The 18,048-nt window shown below is 42.1% G+C and overlaps 1 protein-coding gene across 9 annotated transcripts in view; it reads left to right on the forward strand.

Moving 5' to 3' along the window:
• The window catches only part of HHAT (hedgehog acyltransferase), a 658,603-nt gene that overhangs the window by 12,060 nt on the left and 628,495 nt on the right, over positions 1–18,048 (forward strand). For all 9 annotated transcript variants that reach the window (XM_049858611.1, XM_049858614.1, XM_049858618.1 and 6 more), the window contains exon 2: positions 12,873–13,005. In XM_049858611.1, the coding sequence (XP_049714568.1) occupies positions 12,915–13,005 (91 nt within the window). In that variant the 5' untranslated portion in view covers positions 12,873–12,914. The remainder of the gene's footprint in view (positions 1–12,872; positions 13,006–18,048) is intronic.

The raw sequence follows: 18,048 nt of genomic DNA on the forward strand, positions 1-18,048 counted from the left end.
CCTGGTGGCGCAGTGGTTAAGCACTGAGCTGCAAACCAAAAGGTCAGTGGTTTGAACCCACCAGCTACTCTGTGGGAGAAAGATTCCATGAAGATTACAGCCTTGGAAACCGTATGGGGCAGTTCTACTCTGTCCTGTAGGGTCACTATGAGTCGGAATCAATTAGATGACAATGTGCGTGGTTTTTTTAAGGTGGCATTTTTGGAATTCTGAGTGATGACACAAGAACATGGGAGTTCCTCATGTAATTCCCCTGGGAAATAAGAAAATTGGTGGCAGATAAATGAACAGTTTCTTTTATAAGGATCAGCCCAAGCCTGGGCCCTGTGAGGCAGAGGCTAAGGATGTCCCACGTGTCCAGCTTTTCCAAGCTGCTGTACTCTCTATCGGAAACCCTGGTGGTGTAGTGGTTAAGTGCTACGACTGCTAACCAAAAGGTCAGCAGTTTGAATCCGCCAGGTGCTCCTTGTAAACTCTATGGGGCAGTTCTACGCTGTCCTGTAGGGTTGCTAAGAATTGGCATTGACTCGATGGCACTGGGTTTGGTTTGATTTTTGGTACTCTCCATCGTCTCTAACATCGGCTATCGCCCCCCCGCCCCCTTTTTGGGTTTGGCCATTCACCGCAATACCTCACAGAACTCATGACCGCTGTGCCCTGCTGGTCTCCTGACTCTGCTGCCTCTGCCGGTATTGCTCTTGGTACTGCTGCGCTGCCATCTCTTGCTGCCTCCCTCTCCCTGCCTTCTGGGTGTAGGACGGTCTCAGTGCAGGGATCCTGGGTCAAAAGGAGGTGCTCCACAACTGTATCTTCTTCTTGGTGATAGTCAGCCCCACCCCACCCCCAGCTCTGGGATTGGCTCGTTTTTGAGCCTAGCACGATGGCAAAACTGACCAATCCCCTTGTTAGGGTTCCATATACCATATTTTCATGTCCCATCCCCACAAGGGTGCCTTATACCTTATTTGTATTATTAGCAAACTGTCCAGTCCCCTTGGTGGGCCACAAGCACCTTATTTGCATAGTGCTACCCAATGATTTGTTGGAAGTTACAAGACCATGGTGAGAAAGGCCATCTAAAAGGGATCCATGGCACTACAGTGGGAAAGAGATACTGGGCGGAAAGCTTTCCAGGTGGCCCTTAAGGACAGTTTGTTTGCTATCTCAGTGGCCTTGGGTTGGGTGTGGAAAGAGGAAGAGAGTGTGCAGGTAGACCCAGATGTGAGAGTGAGACATTAGTGGGGAACTTGGCATGGCCATCTGCTGACATAGCACAGCAGCAGGCAGAATGGCCACCCCATGTAGGGCAGTTAAATCCATCCATTCAGGGAGGAAACCTGGGCTGATTAGGGAGGCCCCTGATGAATTAAATTCACTAACTAGCAACTGCTGAACAGATTTAAGCTAATTTTTACTGAATACTTACTCTGTGCCAGGCCCTGAGCTATGCATTTTACATTTAATTCATTTAGCAGCCCTTTGAGAAAGCTGATGAGGAAACTTATCTGGGAGGTTATTTTCTCCAGGGTTCTTTCAACCAGTAAATGGCAGAGCTGGGACTCCCCCCTCCCCCCCCTGCTTAATACTAGAACCTTTTACCACCATGGTGCCAAGTGGAGGCTATTTGTTCCAGTCCCCTAACCTAGATTGTGAGGAGATAGCCCTGCAGCTTTGTTGCTGGTGGACGTATGTACCTTTGTGTATGTCTCTGCAATAACATGGAAAATATAGCTAAGAGCATCATCAAAATGATGATCATCAATGTTAAATATTAAAAAGGGGAAATGTTATGAAACTGAATTTTCTAGTTCCCAGAGTGTTAACCCATTAATGCAGGGAATTGCCCCAGATAAGAATGTCCCTGAGGCGGGGCCAAGGTGGCAGAGGAGACAGATGCTTCCGGCAAGCCCTCTTACAACAAAGACCTGAAAAAACAAGTGAAACGAGCATATTTATGACAAGCTAGGAGCCCTGAACATCAAAGGCAAGGTTAGAAAACGAACTGAGGGGCAGGGGAGGAAGAGGGAGTTCAGAAGCAGAGAGGAGTTACCAGACCTGAATCACCGGGAGCCCTCAGGCACCATTCCTGGGAGCAGCTGAGGAGGGCTGATATTAGCATTTGGCCGCAGTTTTCTCAGGGAGAAGCAGCCAGCCACACAGCCTACTCACAACTCCGGAACCAGAGAAGAACGGCACCCTCGGCAAAAGCTAAGTACTTGCGTATAATTTACTGTGCCCCCTGCCCCCAAGCCGGCTTCAGTGGCTGTTGATTTCCCTGGGCCTGAGATAGGTCCTGTTGAGCATCTAGAGCCACTTTGCAGGCCCTGGAGAAGGAATAAATTCGCGACTGGAGGAGAAGATAATTTGCCAGCTCTACTAAGCAGGGGAGCTTGGGACAAAAGCAGCTCCTGTCCAGGCATAAACAGTCTGTGCACTTTGAGTAGCTTTCCCCTCTGCATGGACTTGTGTGGGCCTATTTCAGAAGAATAGGCCCTTATTGGGAGACTACAACTGTTTCAGCTGTGGGGTGGAGAGGTGGGTGTTTGATGTTTGACACTGCATTGCCTGTTTAACAGGGTCTTCACCTACCCACATCAGGGGCCCACATCAGGGGCCTAAGAACTAGTGGCTCCACTCAGGTCACCCAGCCACCTGTGATGGGGTCCAAGGATAACTGATACCTCCCAGTCCTTACAACCAAAAACATTGGGTGCCTATTGTCCATCTGTAGAACCCACCCACCTGTACGCTCTAGGGAAGAGGGACACGCATTCCTCAGAGATGTGGGGGATGATTCTCAGCCCCCTGCCTTGTTCAGAGCGTGACCCCCTGCTGCAACCAGATACCTGCACCAATCACCCCTGCCCCTCTAAGACTGTAGGACAGAGCCTGTACCACACACTTGATGATCAGCTACCTGGAAACCTGAGCTGAATTCATAGAAGAAAAGTGGATGGACTCCTAGACTGGTTTACCTGATAATAGCTCTAGCCATCTGGGGACTGGATGTCAGAGCTCCAAAGGCAAAAGTAATCAAGCTAGTTCACTCAAGAAACCCCTTTGGGTATATCAAAAGAAAACAAAGCATGAAGCTATGATACAGTAAACAAACATAAAATAAACTAATACAATAACTTATAGATGGCTCAGAGGCAACAGTCAATATCAAGTCACATAAAGAAACAGGCTATGATCGCCTCAACAAGCTCTCAAAACAAAGAATCAAGGGATCTTCTAAATGAAAGTGCCTTCCTGGAATTACCAGATGCAGAATACAGAGGATTAATATAGAGAGCCCTTCAAGACATCAGGAAGGAAATCAGGCAATATGCAGAACAAGCCAAGGAACACACAGATAAAGCAATTGAAGAAATTAAAAAGGTTATTCAGGAACATAATGAAAAATTTAATAAGCTGGAAAAATCCTAAGACAGCAATCAGAAATTCAGAAGATTAACAATAAGATTACAGAAGTAGCCAACTCAACAGGAAGTCAGAGAAGCAGAATTGAGCAAGTGGAAGGCAGAATTTGTGAACTTGAAAATAAAGCACTTGGCACCAATACATTTGAAGAAAAATCAGATAAAAGAATTTAAAAAAATGAAGAAAACTTAAGAATATTGTGGGTCTCTATCAAGAGAAATAACCTACGAGTGATTGGACTACCAGAACAGGGAGGGATAACAGAAAATACAGAGAGAATTGTTTTGAAAATTCGTTGGCAGGAAACTTCCGTGATATCATGAAAGATGAGAAGATATATATCCAAGATGCTCATCGAACTCCACGTAAGGTAGATGTTAAAAGAAAGTTACCTAGACATATTGTAATCAAACTTGCCAAAACCAACGATAAAGAGAGAATTTTAAGAGCAGCTAGAGAAAAATGAAAAGTCACCTACAAGAGAGTAAGAATAAGTTCGAACTACTCGGCAGAAACCATGCAGGCAAGAAGGCAATGGGATGAGTTATATAAAAAATTGAAGAAAAAAATTGCCAGCCAAGAATCATATATCCAGCAAAACTGTCTCTCAAATATGAAGGTGAAATTAGGACATTTCCAGATAAACAGAAGTTTAGGGAATTTGTAAAAACCAAACCAAACCTACAAGAAATACTAAAGGGAGTTCTTTGGTTAGAAAATCAATAATATCAGGTATCAACCCAAGACTAGAACACTGGGCAGAGCAATCTGATGTCAACTCAGACAGGGAAATCACAAAAATAAATCAAGATAAAAAACACTCAAAAAGAAAAAGCGATGTTATTATGTAAAAGAAGACAACATTAAAACAATAAAGAGGGACTGAGAAATGTAATCATAGATCTTCCATATGGAAAGGAAGACAAAGGAACAGAAAGAAATAAAAGTTAGGTTTAAATTTAGAAAAATAGGGGTAAATAATGAGGTAACCACAAGGGAGACAAACTATCCTACACATCAAAATAAAATAGAATAAAAAACTGGAGACTCAGCAGAAACAAAATCAACAGCAATGAATATGAGGAAAATACAACATATAATGATAATCTTAGCACAAAAAATTAACTGGGGAAAAGAAACTGTCAAGAACACACACAAAAAGACATCAAAATGATAGCAATAAATTCATACCTATCCATAATTACGCTGAATATAAATGGACAAAATGCACCAGTAAAGAGAGAGAGTGGCAGAATGGATTAAAAACCACAATCCGTCTATGTGCTGCCTACAAGAGACACACCTTAGACTTAGAGACACAAACAAACTAAAACTCAAACCACCCAAACCAAACCCAGTGCCGTCGAGTCGATTCTGACTCAAAGTGACCCTATAGGACTGAGTAGAACTGCCCCATAGAGTTTCCAAAGAGCACCTGGTGGATTTGAACTGCTGACCTTTGGTTAGCAGCCATAGCACTTAACCACTACGCCACCAGGGTTTCCTAAAACTCAAAGGATGGAAAAAAATATATCAAGCATCAAAAAAGAGCAGGAGTGGCAATATTAATTTCTGACAAAATGGACTTTAAAGTTAAATCCATCATAAAGGATAAGGAAGGACACTACACAATGATGAAAAGGACAATATACCAGGAGGATATAACCATATAAAATATTTATGCACCAAATGACAGGGCTGCAAGACACATAAAACAAACTCTTACAGCATTGAAAAGTGAGATAGACAGCTCCACGATAATACACAGCACACCACTTTCGGTGAAGGACAGGACATCCACAAAGAAGCTCAATAAACACACGGAAGATCTAAAAACTGGAATCAACCAACTTGACCTCACAGACATATACACAACACTCCAAGCAACAACAGCCAGGTATACTTTCTTTTCTAGTGCACATGGAACATTCTCTGGAATAGACCACATATTAGGTCATAAAGGAAGCCTTAGCAGAATGCAAAACATCGAAATACTACAAAGCATCTTCTCTGACCATAAGGCCATAAAAGTAGAAATCAATAACAGAAAGAGCAGGGAAAAGAAATTAAATGCTTGGAAACTGACCAATACCCTGCTCAAAGAAGACTGGGTTATAGAAGACATTAAGGATGGAATAAAGAAATTCATAGAATCCAATGAGAATGAAATCACTTCCTATCAGAACCTTTGGGACACAGCAAAAGCAGTGCTCAGAGGTCAATTTATATCAGTAAATGTGCACATACAAAAAGAAGAATGGGCCGAAATCAAAGAATTATCCCTACAGCTTGAACAAATAGAAGGAGAGCAACAAAAGAAACCCTCGGGCAGCAGAAGAAAAATAATAAAAATTAGAGCAGAACTAAAGAAATAGAAAACAAAAACAACTGGAACTGGAAGAATTAACAAGACCAAAAGCTGGTTCTTTGGAAGAATTAACAAAATCAATAAACCACTGGCCAAACGGACAAAACAAAAACAGGAGAGGAAGCAAATAACTCGAATAATAAATGAGGTGGGCAATATTACAACAGACTCAACCGAAACTAAAAGAATCATATCAGACTACTATGAAAAATTGTTCTCTAACAAATTTGAAAACCTAGAAGAAATGGGTGAATTCCTAGAAACACACTACCTACCTAAACTAACACAAACAGAGGTAGAACAACTAAATAGACCCGTAACAAAAGAAGAGATTGAAAAGGTAATAAAAAAAATCCCAACCAAAAAAAGCCCTGGCCTGGCCAGCTTCACTGCAGAGTTCTACCAGACTTTCAGAGAAGTGTTACCACCACTACTACTAAAGGTATTTCAGAGCATAGAAAAGGACGGAATACTCCCAAGCTCATTCTATGGAGCCGCCATATGCCTATTATCAAAACCAGGTAAAGACACTACAAGAAAAGAAAATTACAGACCTATATCCCTCATAAACTTAGATGCAGAAATTCTCAACAAAATTCTAGCCAATAGAATTCAACAACATATCAAAAAAATAACGTACCATGACCAAGTGGGGTTCATACCAGGTATGCAGGGATGGTTCAACATTAAAAAAGAACGATTAATGTAATCCACCACATAAACAAAAGACAAGAATCACGTGGTTTTATCAATAGATGCAGAAAAGGCATTTGATAAAGTCCAACACCCATTCATGATAAAAACTCTCAGGAAAATAGGAATAGAAGGAAAATCCCTCAACATAATAAAGGGCATTTATACAAAGCCAATAGCCAACATCATCCTAAATGGAGAGAGTCAGAAATCATTCCCCTTGAGATCAGGAACCAGGCAAGGATACCTTTATCACCACTCTTATTGAACATTTTGCTGGATGTCCTAGCCAGAGCAATTAGGCTAGATAAAGAAATAAAGTGCATCCAGATTGGCAAGGAAGAAGTAAAAATACCTCTATTTGCAGATGACATGATCTTATACACAGAAAACCCTAAGGAATCCTCAAGAAAACTACTGAAACTAATAAAAGAGTTCAGCAGAGTATTGGGATACAAGAGAAACATACAAAAATGAACTGGATTCCTCTACACCAACAAAAAGAACATTGAAGAGGAAATCACCAAATCAATACCATTTACAGCAACCCCCAAGAAGATTAAATACTTAGGAATAAATCTTACCAGAGATGTAAAAGAGTTATACAAGGAAAAGTACAGTACACTTCTGCAAGAAGCCAAAAGAGATCTACATAAGTGGAAAAACATACCTTGCTCATGGATAGGAAGACTTAACATTGTAAAAATGTCTTATTCTACCAAAAGCAATCTATAGATTTAATGCAATTCTGATCCAAATTCCAGTGACATTTTTTAATGAGATGGAGAAACAAATCAACTTCATATGAAAGGGAAAGAAGCCCTGGATAAGTAAAGCATTATTGAAAAAGATGAACAAAATGGGAGGCCTCACTCTACCTGATTTTAGAACCTGTTACACTGCCGCAGTAGTCAAAACAGCCTGGTACTGGTACAAGAATAGATACCTAGATGAATGGAACAGAATTGAGAATCCAGACATAAATCCATCCAAATATGAACAACTGATATTTGACAAAGTCCCCAAATCAGTTAAATGGGGAAAAGACAGTCTTTCTAACAAATGGTGCTGGCATAACTTGATACCAAAAAAAACCCCAAACCATATCTATCTTCAAAAAAATGAAACAAGACCCATATCTCACACCATGCACGAAAATGAACTCAAAATGGATCAAAGACCTAAACATAAAATCTAAAACGAAAAAGATCATGGAAGAAAAAGTAGGGACAACGTTAGGAGCCCTAATACATGACATTAAAAAAAAAAATACAAGACATAAGCAGGATACAAAACATTACTAACAGTGCAGAAGAAAAAGATAACTCTGAGCTCCTAAGGATCAAACACCTGTGCTCATCCAAAGACTTCACCAAGATAGCAAAAAGGTTACTTACAGACTGGGAAAAAGTTTTTAGCTGTGACATTTCCCATCAGCGCCTGATCTCTAAAATCTACATGATACTGCAAAAACTTGACTACAAAAAGACAAATAACCCAATTAAAAAATGGGCAAAAGATATGAACAGACACTTCACTAAAGAAGACATTCAGGTAGCTAACAGATAGATGAGGAAATGCTCATGGTTATTAGCTGTTAGAGAAATGCAAATCAAAACTACAATGAGATTCCATCTCCAGCAAGTCTGGCATTAATCCAAAAAACAAAATAATAAATGTTGGAGAGGTTGTGGAGAGACTGGGACACGTATACTTCTGCTGGTGGGAATGTAAAATGGTACAACCACTTTGGAAATTGATTTGGCACTTCCTTAAAAAACTAGAAATAGAACTGCCATACGATCAAGCATTCCCACTCCTTGGAATATATCCTAGAGAAATAAGAGCCTTTACATGAACAGGTATATGCACACCCATGTTTATTGCAGCACTGTTTACAATAGCAAAAAGATGGAAGCAACCAAGGTGCCCATCGAGGGATGAATGGATGAATAAATTTTGGTATATTCATACAATGGAATACTACGCTTCAATAAAGAACAGTGATGAATCTGTGAAACATTTTGTAACATGGAGGAATCTGGAAGGCATTATGCTGAGTGAAATTAGTCAGTTACAAAAGTACAAATATTGTATAAGACTACTATTATAAGACCTCCAGAAATAGTTTAAACAGAGAAGAAAATATTCTTTGGTGGTTACAAGAAGGGGGAGGGAGAGAGAGGAGTATTCACTATTTAGGTAATAGATAAGAAATACTTTAGGTGAAGGGAAAGACAACACACAACACTGGCGAGGTCAGCACAACTGGACTAAACCAAAAGCAAAGAAGTTTCCTGAATAAACTGAATGCTTTAAAGGCCAGCATAGCAGGGCCGGGGATTTGGGGACCATGGTTTCAGGGGACATCTACGTCAATTGGCATAATAAAATCTATTAAGGAAACATTCTGCACCCCACTTTGGAGAGTGGCATCTGGGGTCTTAAACGCTAGCATGTGGCCGTCTAAGATGCATCAATTGGTCTCAACCCACGTGGACCAAAGGAGAATGGAGAACACCAAGAATACAAGGTAATTATGAGCCCAGGAGACAGAAAGGGCCACATGAACCAGCGACTGCATCAGCCTGAGACCAGAGGAACTAGATGGTGCCCAGCTACAACCGATGACTGCTCTGACAGGGAACACAACAGAGAACCCCCCTGAGGGAGCAGGAGAGCAGTGGGATGCAGACCCCAAATTCTTGTAAAAAGACCAGACTTAAACAGTCTAAGAGTGTAGAAGGACCCTGGTGGTCACAACCCCCAGACCTTTTGTTAGCCCAGGATAGGAACTATTTCCAAAGCCAACTCTTCAGACAGGGATTGGACTGGACAATGGGATAGAAAAAAGGTGCTGGTGAAGAATGAACATCTTGGATCAAGTAGACACTTGAGATTATGTTGGCATCTCCTATCTGGAGGGGAGATGAGAGGGAAGAGGGGGTTAGAAGCTGGCAGAATGGACATGAAAAGAGAGAGTGGAGGGAAGGAGTGGGCTGTCTCATTAGAGGGAGAGCAACTAGGAGTATATAGCAAGGTGTATATAAATTTTTGTATGAGGGACTGACTTGATTTGAAAACTTTCACTTAAAGCACAATAAAAAAAAATGTCATTGAGAAGGTTCTAAGACTGGGTTTCTGGAACTTTCACTTAGTCTACAAGATTATTCATGTTCAAATCTTATAACATTTTTAGTAGCTAATCAGATTCTTAATGAGATGAAGAGTTCATTCAATACAATATCCTTTAAAAGGAAACCCACCATAAAAATAAGAGGCTAAAGTTAACTTCCCACTGAAGGGAAGCTTATGAAAGAAAGAAGTCTTAAGTTATTCTAACAGATGCCAGGCATTTAAAATGAAAGTATGAATAGAAATGTATGAAGCTGGAATTAGTTCTGAAAAATAGTAAACCCAATAGTAGGGAACATGAAAAACTTGTTGAAGTACTAGGGCTTAGAGAGGCCTGTGATCGAAAGTGTCTGGTTGCTTCTGTATCTCTTGGATTGCAGGAGAAACCTGGGCTGAGCTTCCTGGTGACTTTAGGTAACTGCCTCAGGGCACTCTGAGTAGAGTACCACTCATTTCTGACCTCATGTTTTATGAAAGCGGGATAGTGGTGGTTCAGTGGCAGAATTCTCACCTTCTGTGCAGGAGACCCAGGTTCAATTCTGGCCAGTGCACCTCATGTGCAGCCATCACAAGTCTGTCAGTTGAGGCTTCCATTTTGCTATGATGCTGAACAGGTTTCAGTGGAGCTTCGAGACTAAGACCAGAACGATCCATCTTAGTCTGGCAGTCTGCTTCTGAAAATCAGCCAGCGAAAAACCTGTGGACCCCAAAGGTTCGATCCACAACCATTCACAGGGATGTGCAGGACCGGGCAGCATTTCATTCTGTTGTGCATAGCATCGCCATGAGTCAGGGGCCAACTTGACAGCAGCTGTGAACAACACTTTATGAAAGCTGGTTTGTTTCCCATCCTGCTCTGTTTCCCAGTAGCCTGAAGAAAGGAATCTGTGTGGGAGATTCTGAGCCAAGCTCTGATGAGTAACTCTGTGGATTGGCATCACTGGGCCGGCTCTGGTAGAGGGCCTGGTGGCCGGAACACCTGGATTTGAGCCCTGGCTCTGTTATTTCTGATTGTGTACCCTCTCTTCACATGCATCATCTGTAAGATGTCTCTCTCTTGCTCCTCTCACTTCACTGGGCTCTTTGGAAAATAAAATGAGATAACACGTAGATTCTGATTCTTGGCATTACAGTCCCATATTAGACATACTTGCTTGGGGCCTAAACTTTTGCTCTTAATTGAATTTGTTGTTCAACAATGAGACATATTTGAGAAGTTTAAATAAAGCAATGAGAACCATGAGAGGACTTAAACTTAGTGAAGTCTTTGCTAGTTTGAAACTGATTATTTTATTTGTAGACCTTTCAGGACCTAACCTTCTATTGTCTGCTCTATTACTTAAATATAGGCAGGACTGCCATAACAGAGATCTACAATCGCAGAGGCTTAAACAACCTAGGGGGCCCTGGTGGCACAGTGGATAAATGTTTTGCTGCTAAACAAGGTCAGCAGTTCAAATCCACCAGCCACTCCTTGGAAACCCTACGGGGCAGTTCTACCCTGTCCTATAGGGTCACTATGAGTCGGAATTGACTCGATGGCAATGGGTATAAACAACTTAGAAGTGCATTTCTCTCTTACGTAACTGCCCAGTATAAGCAGTCCAGGGTGGTTTAATAGGTCAGGGTGGGGTGCATAGAGTCAGGGACTGATTGTCTTGTTTTTCCGCATGACTTTTACTTCTGGGTTTAAGGTGGGTGTTCCATCTGCTGTCCAGCAGAAAGGGAAGGAAGAAAAGGGGATGACTACAGCCTTATACCCCTTCCCTTGTACCCACTTGGCCAGAAATTGGTCAGGCATCCACATTTGGCTGCAGTGTAGTGTTGAGCTCAGTAGCCACGTGTCCAGTTAAAACTTTGACCACTGTGCAAGAAGTGGGACTGAATATTGGGGGGTGGACAATGAGCAGTGTCTGCCACGGATGCCCTAGAGTGTCATTAACCCCTGCAGAAGGCTGGAAGGGAGAGCAGTTTTTACGGGTCTGTTCTTATAACAGCTGCAGGAGAAGTTTGGAAGGGGAGAAGTGGGAGGTTAAGTGGCTTAGAAGAGGTTTGGAGATCATTTTTGGTTTCCTTTTATTCAGTCTTTTGAAGCCATTTATTATTCATAGAGCACTTTCTTAGTTACCTACTGCTGCTGAAAGACAAAATGCCACAAGTGGGTGGCTTTAAAGAGCAGAAATTTATTTTCTCACAGTTCAGAAGGCTAGAAGTCCAAATTCAGTATGTGGATTTAGTGGGAGGTCCTTCCTTGTTGGTAGCCCTGAGAATTCCATGGAGTTCCTTGGTGTTCCTTTGGTAGTAGACAGTCCTTCTGTGGCATCTGCCCCTCCCTGTGTATGTCTCTATGTCTGCTCTGCTGTTTTTATAATTTAGACATGATTAGGTAGAGGCCACAGAGCCCTGGTAGCCCAGTGGTTAAGTGCTTAGCTGCTAACAGAAAGGTCTGTGGTTTGAACCCACCTGTGGGCGAGAAAGATGTGGCAGTCAGCTTCTGTAGAGATTACAGCCTTGGAGATCCTATGGGGCACTTCTACTCTGACCTACGGGGTGCTGTGAGTTGGAATCGACTCAATGGCAATAGGTAAGTATAGGACCTATCCTACTCTGGTATGACCTCACTACCATAAGAAAGGAAACCGCTATTCCAAACAGGATCATATTTACAGGTACCAAAAAACCAAACCCACTGCCACTGAGTTGATTCCGAATCATAGCGATCCTATAGAACTGCTCCCTGTAGGGTTTCCAAGGAGCGGCTAGTGGATTTGAACTGTCGACCTTTTGATTAGCAGCCAAGCTCTTAACCACTATGCCACCAGGGTACAGGGGCTAGGATTTGAACACATATTATTTGGATGGGCACAATTTAATCCATGACAAGCGCTTAGTAGTCTGTTCTTGCTACATTCTAGGCCTGTGTTAAGGAGTCTCTGCTCTCTAAAGGTTTACTCAATGCGGGGAGCTGAGTGTCTTATGCAATGAATACAGTACTGTGTGATGGGAGACGGGTCGGAGGCTGTGGGAGCTCGTAGGAAAAGACCTGATCAGCCTGGAGTGGGCTGGGTATGTATGCCTGTGTGTATATATTGGACAATTGGATGTATTGGTCTGAATGGGTTATATCTGTATCACCTTGAAAAGTGCTGGATCCCTCAGGGTGTGAAGTAACTGAATTGATGATATATGGTTCTCTAGGATCCTACCGTGTCATGTCCATGGCTCAATATTTTGTTTCTGTTTTTCATCCTAGAACTCTGAACCTTGGTGTCTGGAACCTGTGTAACAAGGAGTGATGCTGCCCCGATGGGAACTCTCTCTTTATCTGCTTGCCTCCCTCGGCTTCCACTTCTATTCTTTCTATGAGGTTTACAAAGTCTCCAGAGGTAAGGACCTAGGCTTTTCTGATTTCTGTCAAGAAAAGAAGGGGGAAGGGCATACTCAGAGGTAGAAGACTCAGGAAGATGATCCTCTAGGCTCAGGGTGACTTTGACCCTGCTCTCTTTCCTTCAGTCTTGTACAATTTGAATCAATGGCCTAAGTCAGTGAAGTTTTCTACCCTAATCTGCTTCCTTGTAATAGGAGGGGTTCCTTCAATGGCTATTGAAGGCCACAGGGGGATTTGCATTAGTTATTCACAGTAACTTCTTAAAGTTTTCTTTTACCATCACTGTTCTCAGACATATGGAGGCAGCTCAGTGGTGTTAGAGACCCAGACTCCTCTCAGCCTCCTGTTCTGCCATATTATTGTTGTTGTTGTTAGGTGCCATTAAGTCTGTTCCAATTCATAGGGACCCTATAGGACACAACAGAACTGCCCCATAGGGTTTCCAAGTAGCAGCTGGTGGATTTGAATTGCCAGTCTTTTTAGTGAGCATCTGAGCTCTTAATCACTATACCACCAGGGCTCCTTTGCCATCTTAGTGGGCTCCTTTTGCCTGCATATTGAAGATGAATCCTTACCAAGTCTGCATTCCAGCCCAGAGGAATGGGGATAGGAACCTTTCTTTCCTTTAAGGGCAGTTTGGCATGTGACACTTGTCACTTCTCTTTACTCCCAGTTGGCCAGCATGGAGTCACATGACCCAAGTAGTAGCAAAAAACAAAAACTAAAAAACAAATCCATTGCCATCGAGTAGGTTCTGACTCATAGCGACCCCACAGGACAGAGTAGAACTGCCCCATAGGATTTTCGAGGAGTGGTTGGTGGATTCAAACTGCTGACTTTTTGGTTAACAGCCAAGTGCTTAACCACTGCATCACCAGGGCTCTGGCACCATATTAGATACCTTATATACTAAGGTATCTGTATATTTGCTTTCCGATACCAACTCTAAATGTCTTCTCTGACACCTACTGCAAATGCAGTTCTTCTAACCCTAACCACCTGGAATTAGGACACATCTCATGATTTAAAGACCATGGTTCTCTAGACTTCCAAGTCTGCTCAAGACTTCAGACATTAGCTGCAATTTCAGGGGTTCCCAGGACTACCTCTGACTAACTGGCTATAAATTCAGGGGTTCCCAGTCCACTCTTAGAACACCAGCTGCAAGTTCATAGACCCCCAGGACACTGGAGCTTCTGATCTACTGGCTACAAATTCGGAAGTTCTCACTACCCACTGAGAACTAGAATGACTCACAGAACTAAGGAAAGTGGTATACTTATGATTACAGTTTTATTACAGGACCAGCATAAAGAACGGACACAGCAAGTGAGGTCTGGGAGGGCCTAAAATGTGGCACTTTCACATCCCAAAGATGAGTTACCCTCCTGGGCATGAATATCTTTTACCAACCAGGAAACTCACCTTCAGTGTCCAGAGTTTTTATTGGAGTTTCTCCATGTAGGCATTATTGATCGAATCACTGCCCACATGGTTGAAGTCCATCTGCAGTTGCCTTCTCTTCCCCAGAGTTGGGCTGATATCACATGGTAGATCTTTCTGCCATGGCTAGCCCCACCTAATATCAGTTGCTGCATTAGTGTAGGCTCTTAGGGGTAATCTGGAACCCAACTGTAAGTAACAAAGACTCCAGTCACTTGGGAGAGTCCAAGGGTTTACAGATCACCTCCCAGGAACCAGGGACAAAGACCAAATTCTTTGAGTAAAGGTATTTGTAGACTGTACATATACGTTGTCTCATTTAATCTTTACAGCAGCCCTAAACCCAGTCCTAAAAGGTAGTATATTACTAAGAAGACTGGGTTGGCTGCAGAAGCATAACCTCCAAAATCATACCAAGGGCTGGTATGATGTCTCCATAGCATCAGAGACCTTGGCTCTTTCTGTCATGTTCCTCTGTCATCTTCATCTATGGCTTTCACCTCTTGATAGCTCCAGCTATCATATTCACTTTCCTCCCAGCAAGAAAATGGAAGGGGAAGATAGTTCCTCTCCTTTTCAAAGCATGATCTCAAAGTTGCTATGAATCATATCCATTTGTATACACTGGCCATAACCAGGACCTGTAGCCCCACTTAGCTGCGAGAAAGCTAGTAAATGTACTCTTTGGTTGGGAGGACATTAAAAACAAAACAAAACAAAAAGCCAAACCAGTTGCCGTTGAGTCCATTCCGACTCATAGTGACCCTAAAGGACAAAGTAGAACTGCCCCGTAGGGTTTCCAAGGAGCACCTGGTGGATTCAAACTGCTCACCTTTTGCTTAGTAGCCGTAGCTCTTAACCACTATGCCACCAGGGTTTCCAGGAGGCCATTAGTCTAGCCAAAACTCAAGGGTTCTATTGTGAAAGGAAGACAAGAAGGATGGAGTCTAGGTCATCTAGTGCTGCTATAACAGAAATACCACAAGTCGATGGCTTTTAACAAAGAGAAATCTATCCTCTCACAGCCTAGTAGGGTACAGGTCCAAATTCAGGGAGTCAGCTCCAGGGGAAGGCTTTCTCTCTCTCTCAGCTCTGGAGGAAGATCCTTCTTGTCAGTCTTCCCTTGGTCTGGGAGCATTTCAGTGTAGGAACCTCAGGTCCAAACGCTCTGCTCCCGACACTCCTTTCTTGAGGTTCCTAACTCTCTGCTTGCTTCCCTTTCCTTTTATCTCTTGTAAGATAAAAGGTAGTACAGGCCACATCCCAGGGACACTCTCTTTACATTGAGTCAGGGATGTGACCTAGGTAAGGTGGTGTTACAATCCCACCCTAATCCTCTTTAACATAAAATTACAATCACAAAATGGAGGACAACCACACAGTATGGGGAATCAAGGCCAGCGAAATTGATACACACATTTTTGGGGGGACATAATTCAGTCCCTGACAGATGGATATTAGCAGTTAATCAGCAGTCTCTTCCATACATGGGAGTCTTAGTTATCTTTTGCTGTTTAAGAAACCATCCCAACACTTCGGTTTAAAACAACTACCAGTTACTATTGTGCTGATCCAGAACTACCACATTAAGTTTGTGTCTTATGGTTTTATAGCTGCAGAAACATTTTTATGTCTTTCTGCTTGCATTTGCCATGAGGAAAAATGTATTGTGCCATGCAGTAGCTTGAAAGATTTAATGTCCCTGCCTAAAAGAGGGACATGTATTCTTGTGACAGTATCAGTTTACTGCAATTCCTGGAATGAAAACAATTGAATTCCCATCAGTGAAAACCCAGGTGATAGAAGGAGCTTACCTATAAAGCATGTGGGATGGGAAGTCTTTGACCACTATCTCAATTTACTACATATATGGTTATATTCAAAACTTCTATTTCTTCTTGTACATATTCTGATATTTTATAGCTTTCTAGGTATCTAATTTTTTTTCTATATGTTTTATGCAGGAGCGCAGTGTTTAAAGTGCTTGGCTGCTAAGGTCAGCAGTTCAAACTCACCCAGCTCCCTTCTGTAACTATTCCAGCCTAGGAAATCCTATGGGGCCCTTCTACTCTGTCATGTAGGATTCGCTATGAGTTGGAATTGACTGGGTGGCACACAACTACAACAACAACAACATATGTTTTATGTAGTTTTTCAATTTGATTAGTTTATTGTGGTTCATAACAGTCTTATTTTGAAAAAAAAAAAGGTTGTTTCTGTCATTTAATTCTTCTTATCATGAAGTTAGTTTATTTGCATCTTCTCCCTTGCTCCCTCCCTCCCTTTCTTCCCCCGCTACATAGCCTATATATACATTTTTTACTTTGATCTGTTGTTCCAGTGGTTTTACTAATCTTTTCAGCTTTTGGATTTGTTAGATTTCTTGTTTCTTTTTGTTAACCTAATTCATGGATTTCTCCTCTTGTTATTTCCTTCCTTGTTATTTCTTGAGGATTGCTCACTTTCTTTTTTTCTTTCAAATCGACGAGTTGAATTAAATAGGTAACTGTCATTGAGTGTACTCCAGCTCGTGGCAACCTTATGTACAACAGAATGAAAGGTTGCCCAGTCCTGTCATCCTCACAATAGCTAGCATGTTTGAGTCTATCATGGCGATTATTGGGCCAGTCCATCTCACTAATGGTTACTCTCCCCTCACTGGCCTGCTTCTTCACTAACAGAATGTCTTTCTCTAGTGAGGCATTATGGAGTCAAACTATATGAATGTGTTTAAAGTTCTTGATAGATAGTCCCAGACTGCTCTCCAGGGAGGCTGGGCCAATTTACACTTCTTCTATTGGAGATTATCCATCTGATTATACTCTTAGCAAGCTGAGTCTTTGAAAAATTTTAGTCTATCTTGTTTGAAAATTCTTTAATCCATCTCAAATGTATTTGATATATAATATAAAGTTTACCAAACCCATTACCCTCAAGTCACTTCTGACTCATACAACCTATGGGACAAAGTGGAACTGTCCCATAGAGTTTCCAAGGGTGTAATCTTTATGGGAGCAGACCTCCACATCTTTCTCCTGCGAAATGGCTAGTGGATTTGAACCTCCGCCCTTTCAGTAAGCAGATGAGCACTTAACCACTGTGCCACCAGGGCTCCTTAATGTTGGGTTAAGAGTAGAGTTGACTTAGTTTTCCCCAAATAGTTCTTAGTCTCCTAGTGTTGCAGTAACAGAAATACCATGAGGGGTTGTCTTCAAAGAACAGAAATTTATTTTCTGTTAGTTCCAAAGGCTAAAAATCTGAATTCAGGGTGTGGCTCTAGGGAGGAGATCCTTCTTTGCCTATTTCAACTTCTCGTAGTTGGCAGTTGTTAGAGTTCCTGGGCTTGTAGATTCATCTGTCTCCCTCATCATCAGGTAACGTTTGCCCTCCCCCTGTGTCTGTGCACGTGTATGTGTGTCTGTGCACGTGTATGTGTGTCTGTGCTGCTGTTTATATAACTCAGAAGTGATGAGGTTTAGGATCCATCCTATCCTGGTATGACCTCAACTCATTGACTATATTACATTGCACCATGGAAGATGATTACATTACGTTACATTAGATTATATCCACAGGTATAGGGGTTAGGATTCCAGCA

The sequence above is a fragment of the Elephas maximus genome, chromosome 18 (genome assembly GCF_024166365.1).
Source record: "Elephas maximus indicus isolate mEleMax1 chromosome 18, mEleMax1 primary haplotype, whole genome shotgun sequence".
NCBI classification, from domain to species: Eukaryota; Metazoa; Chordata; class Mammalia; order Proboscidea; family Elephantidae; genus Elephas; species Elephas maximus.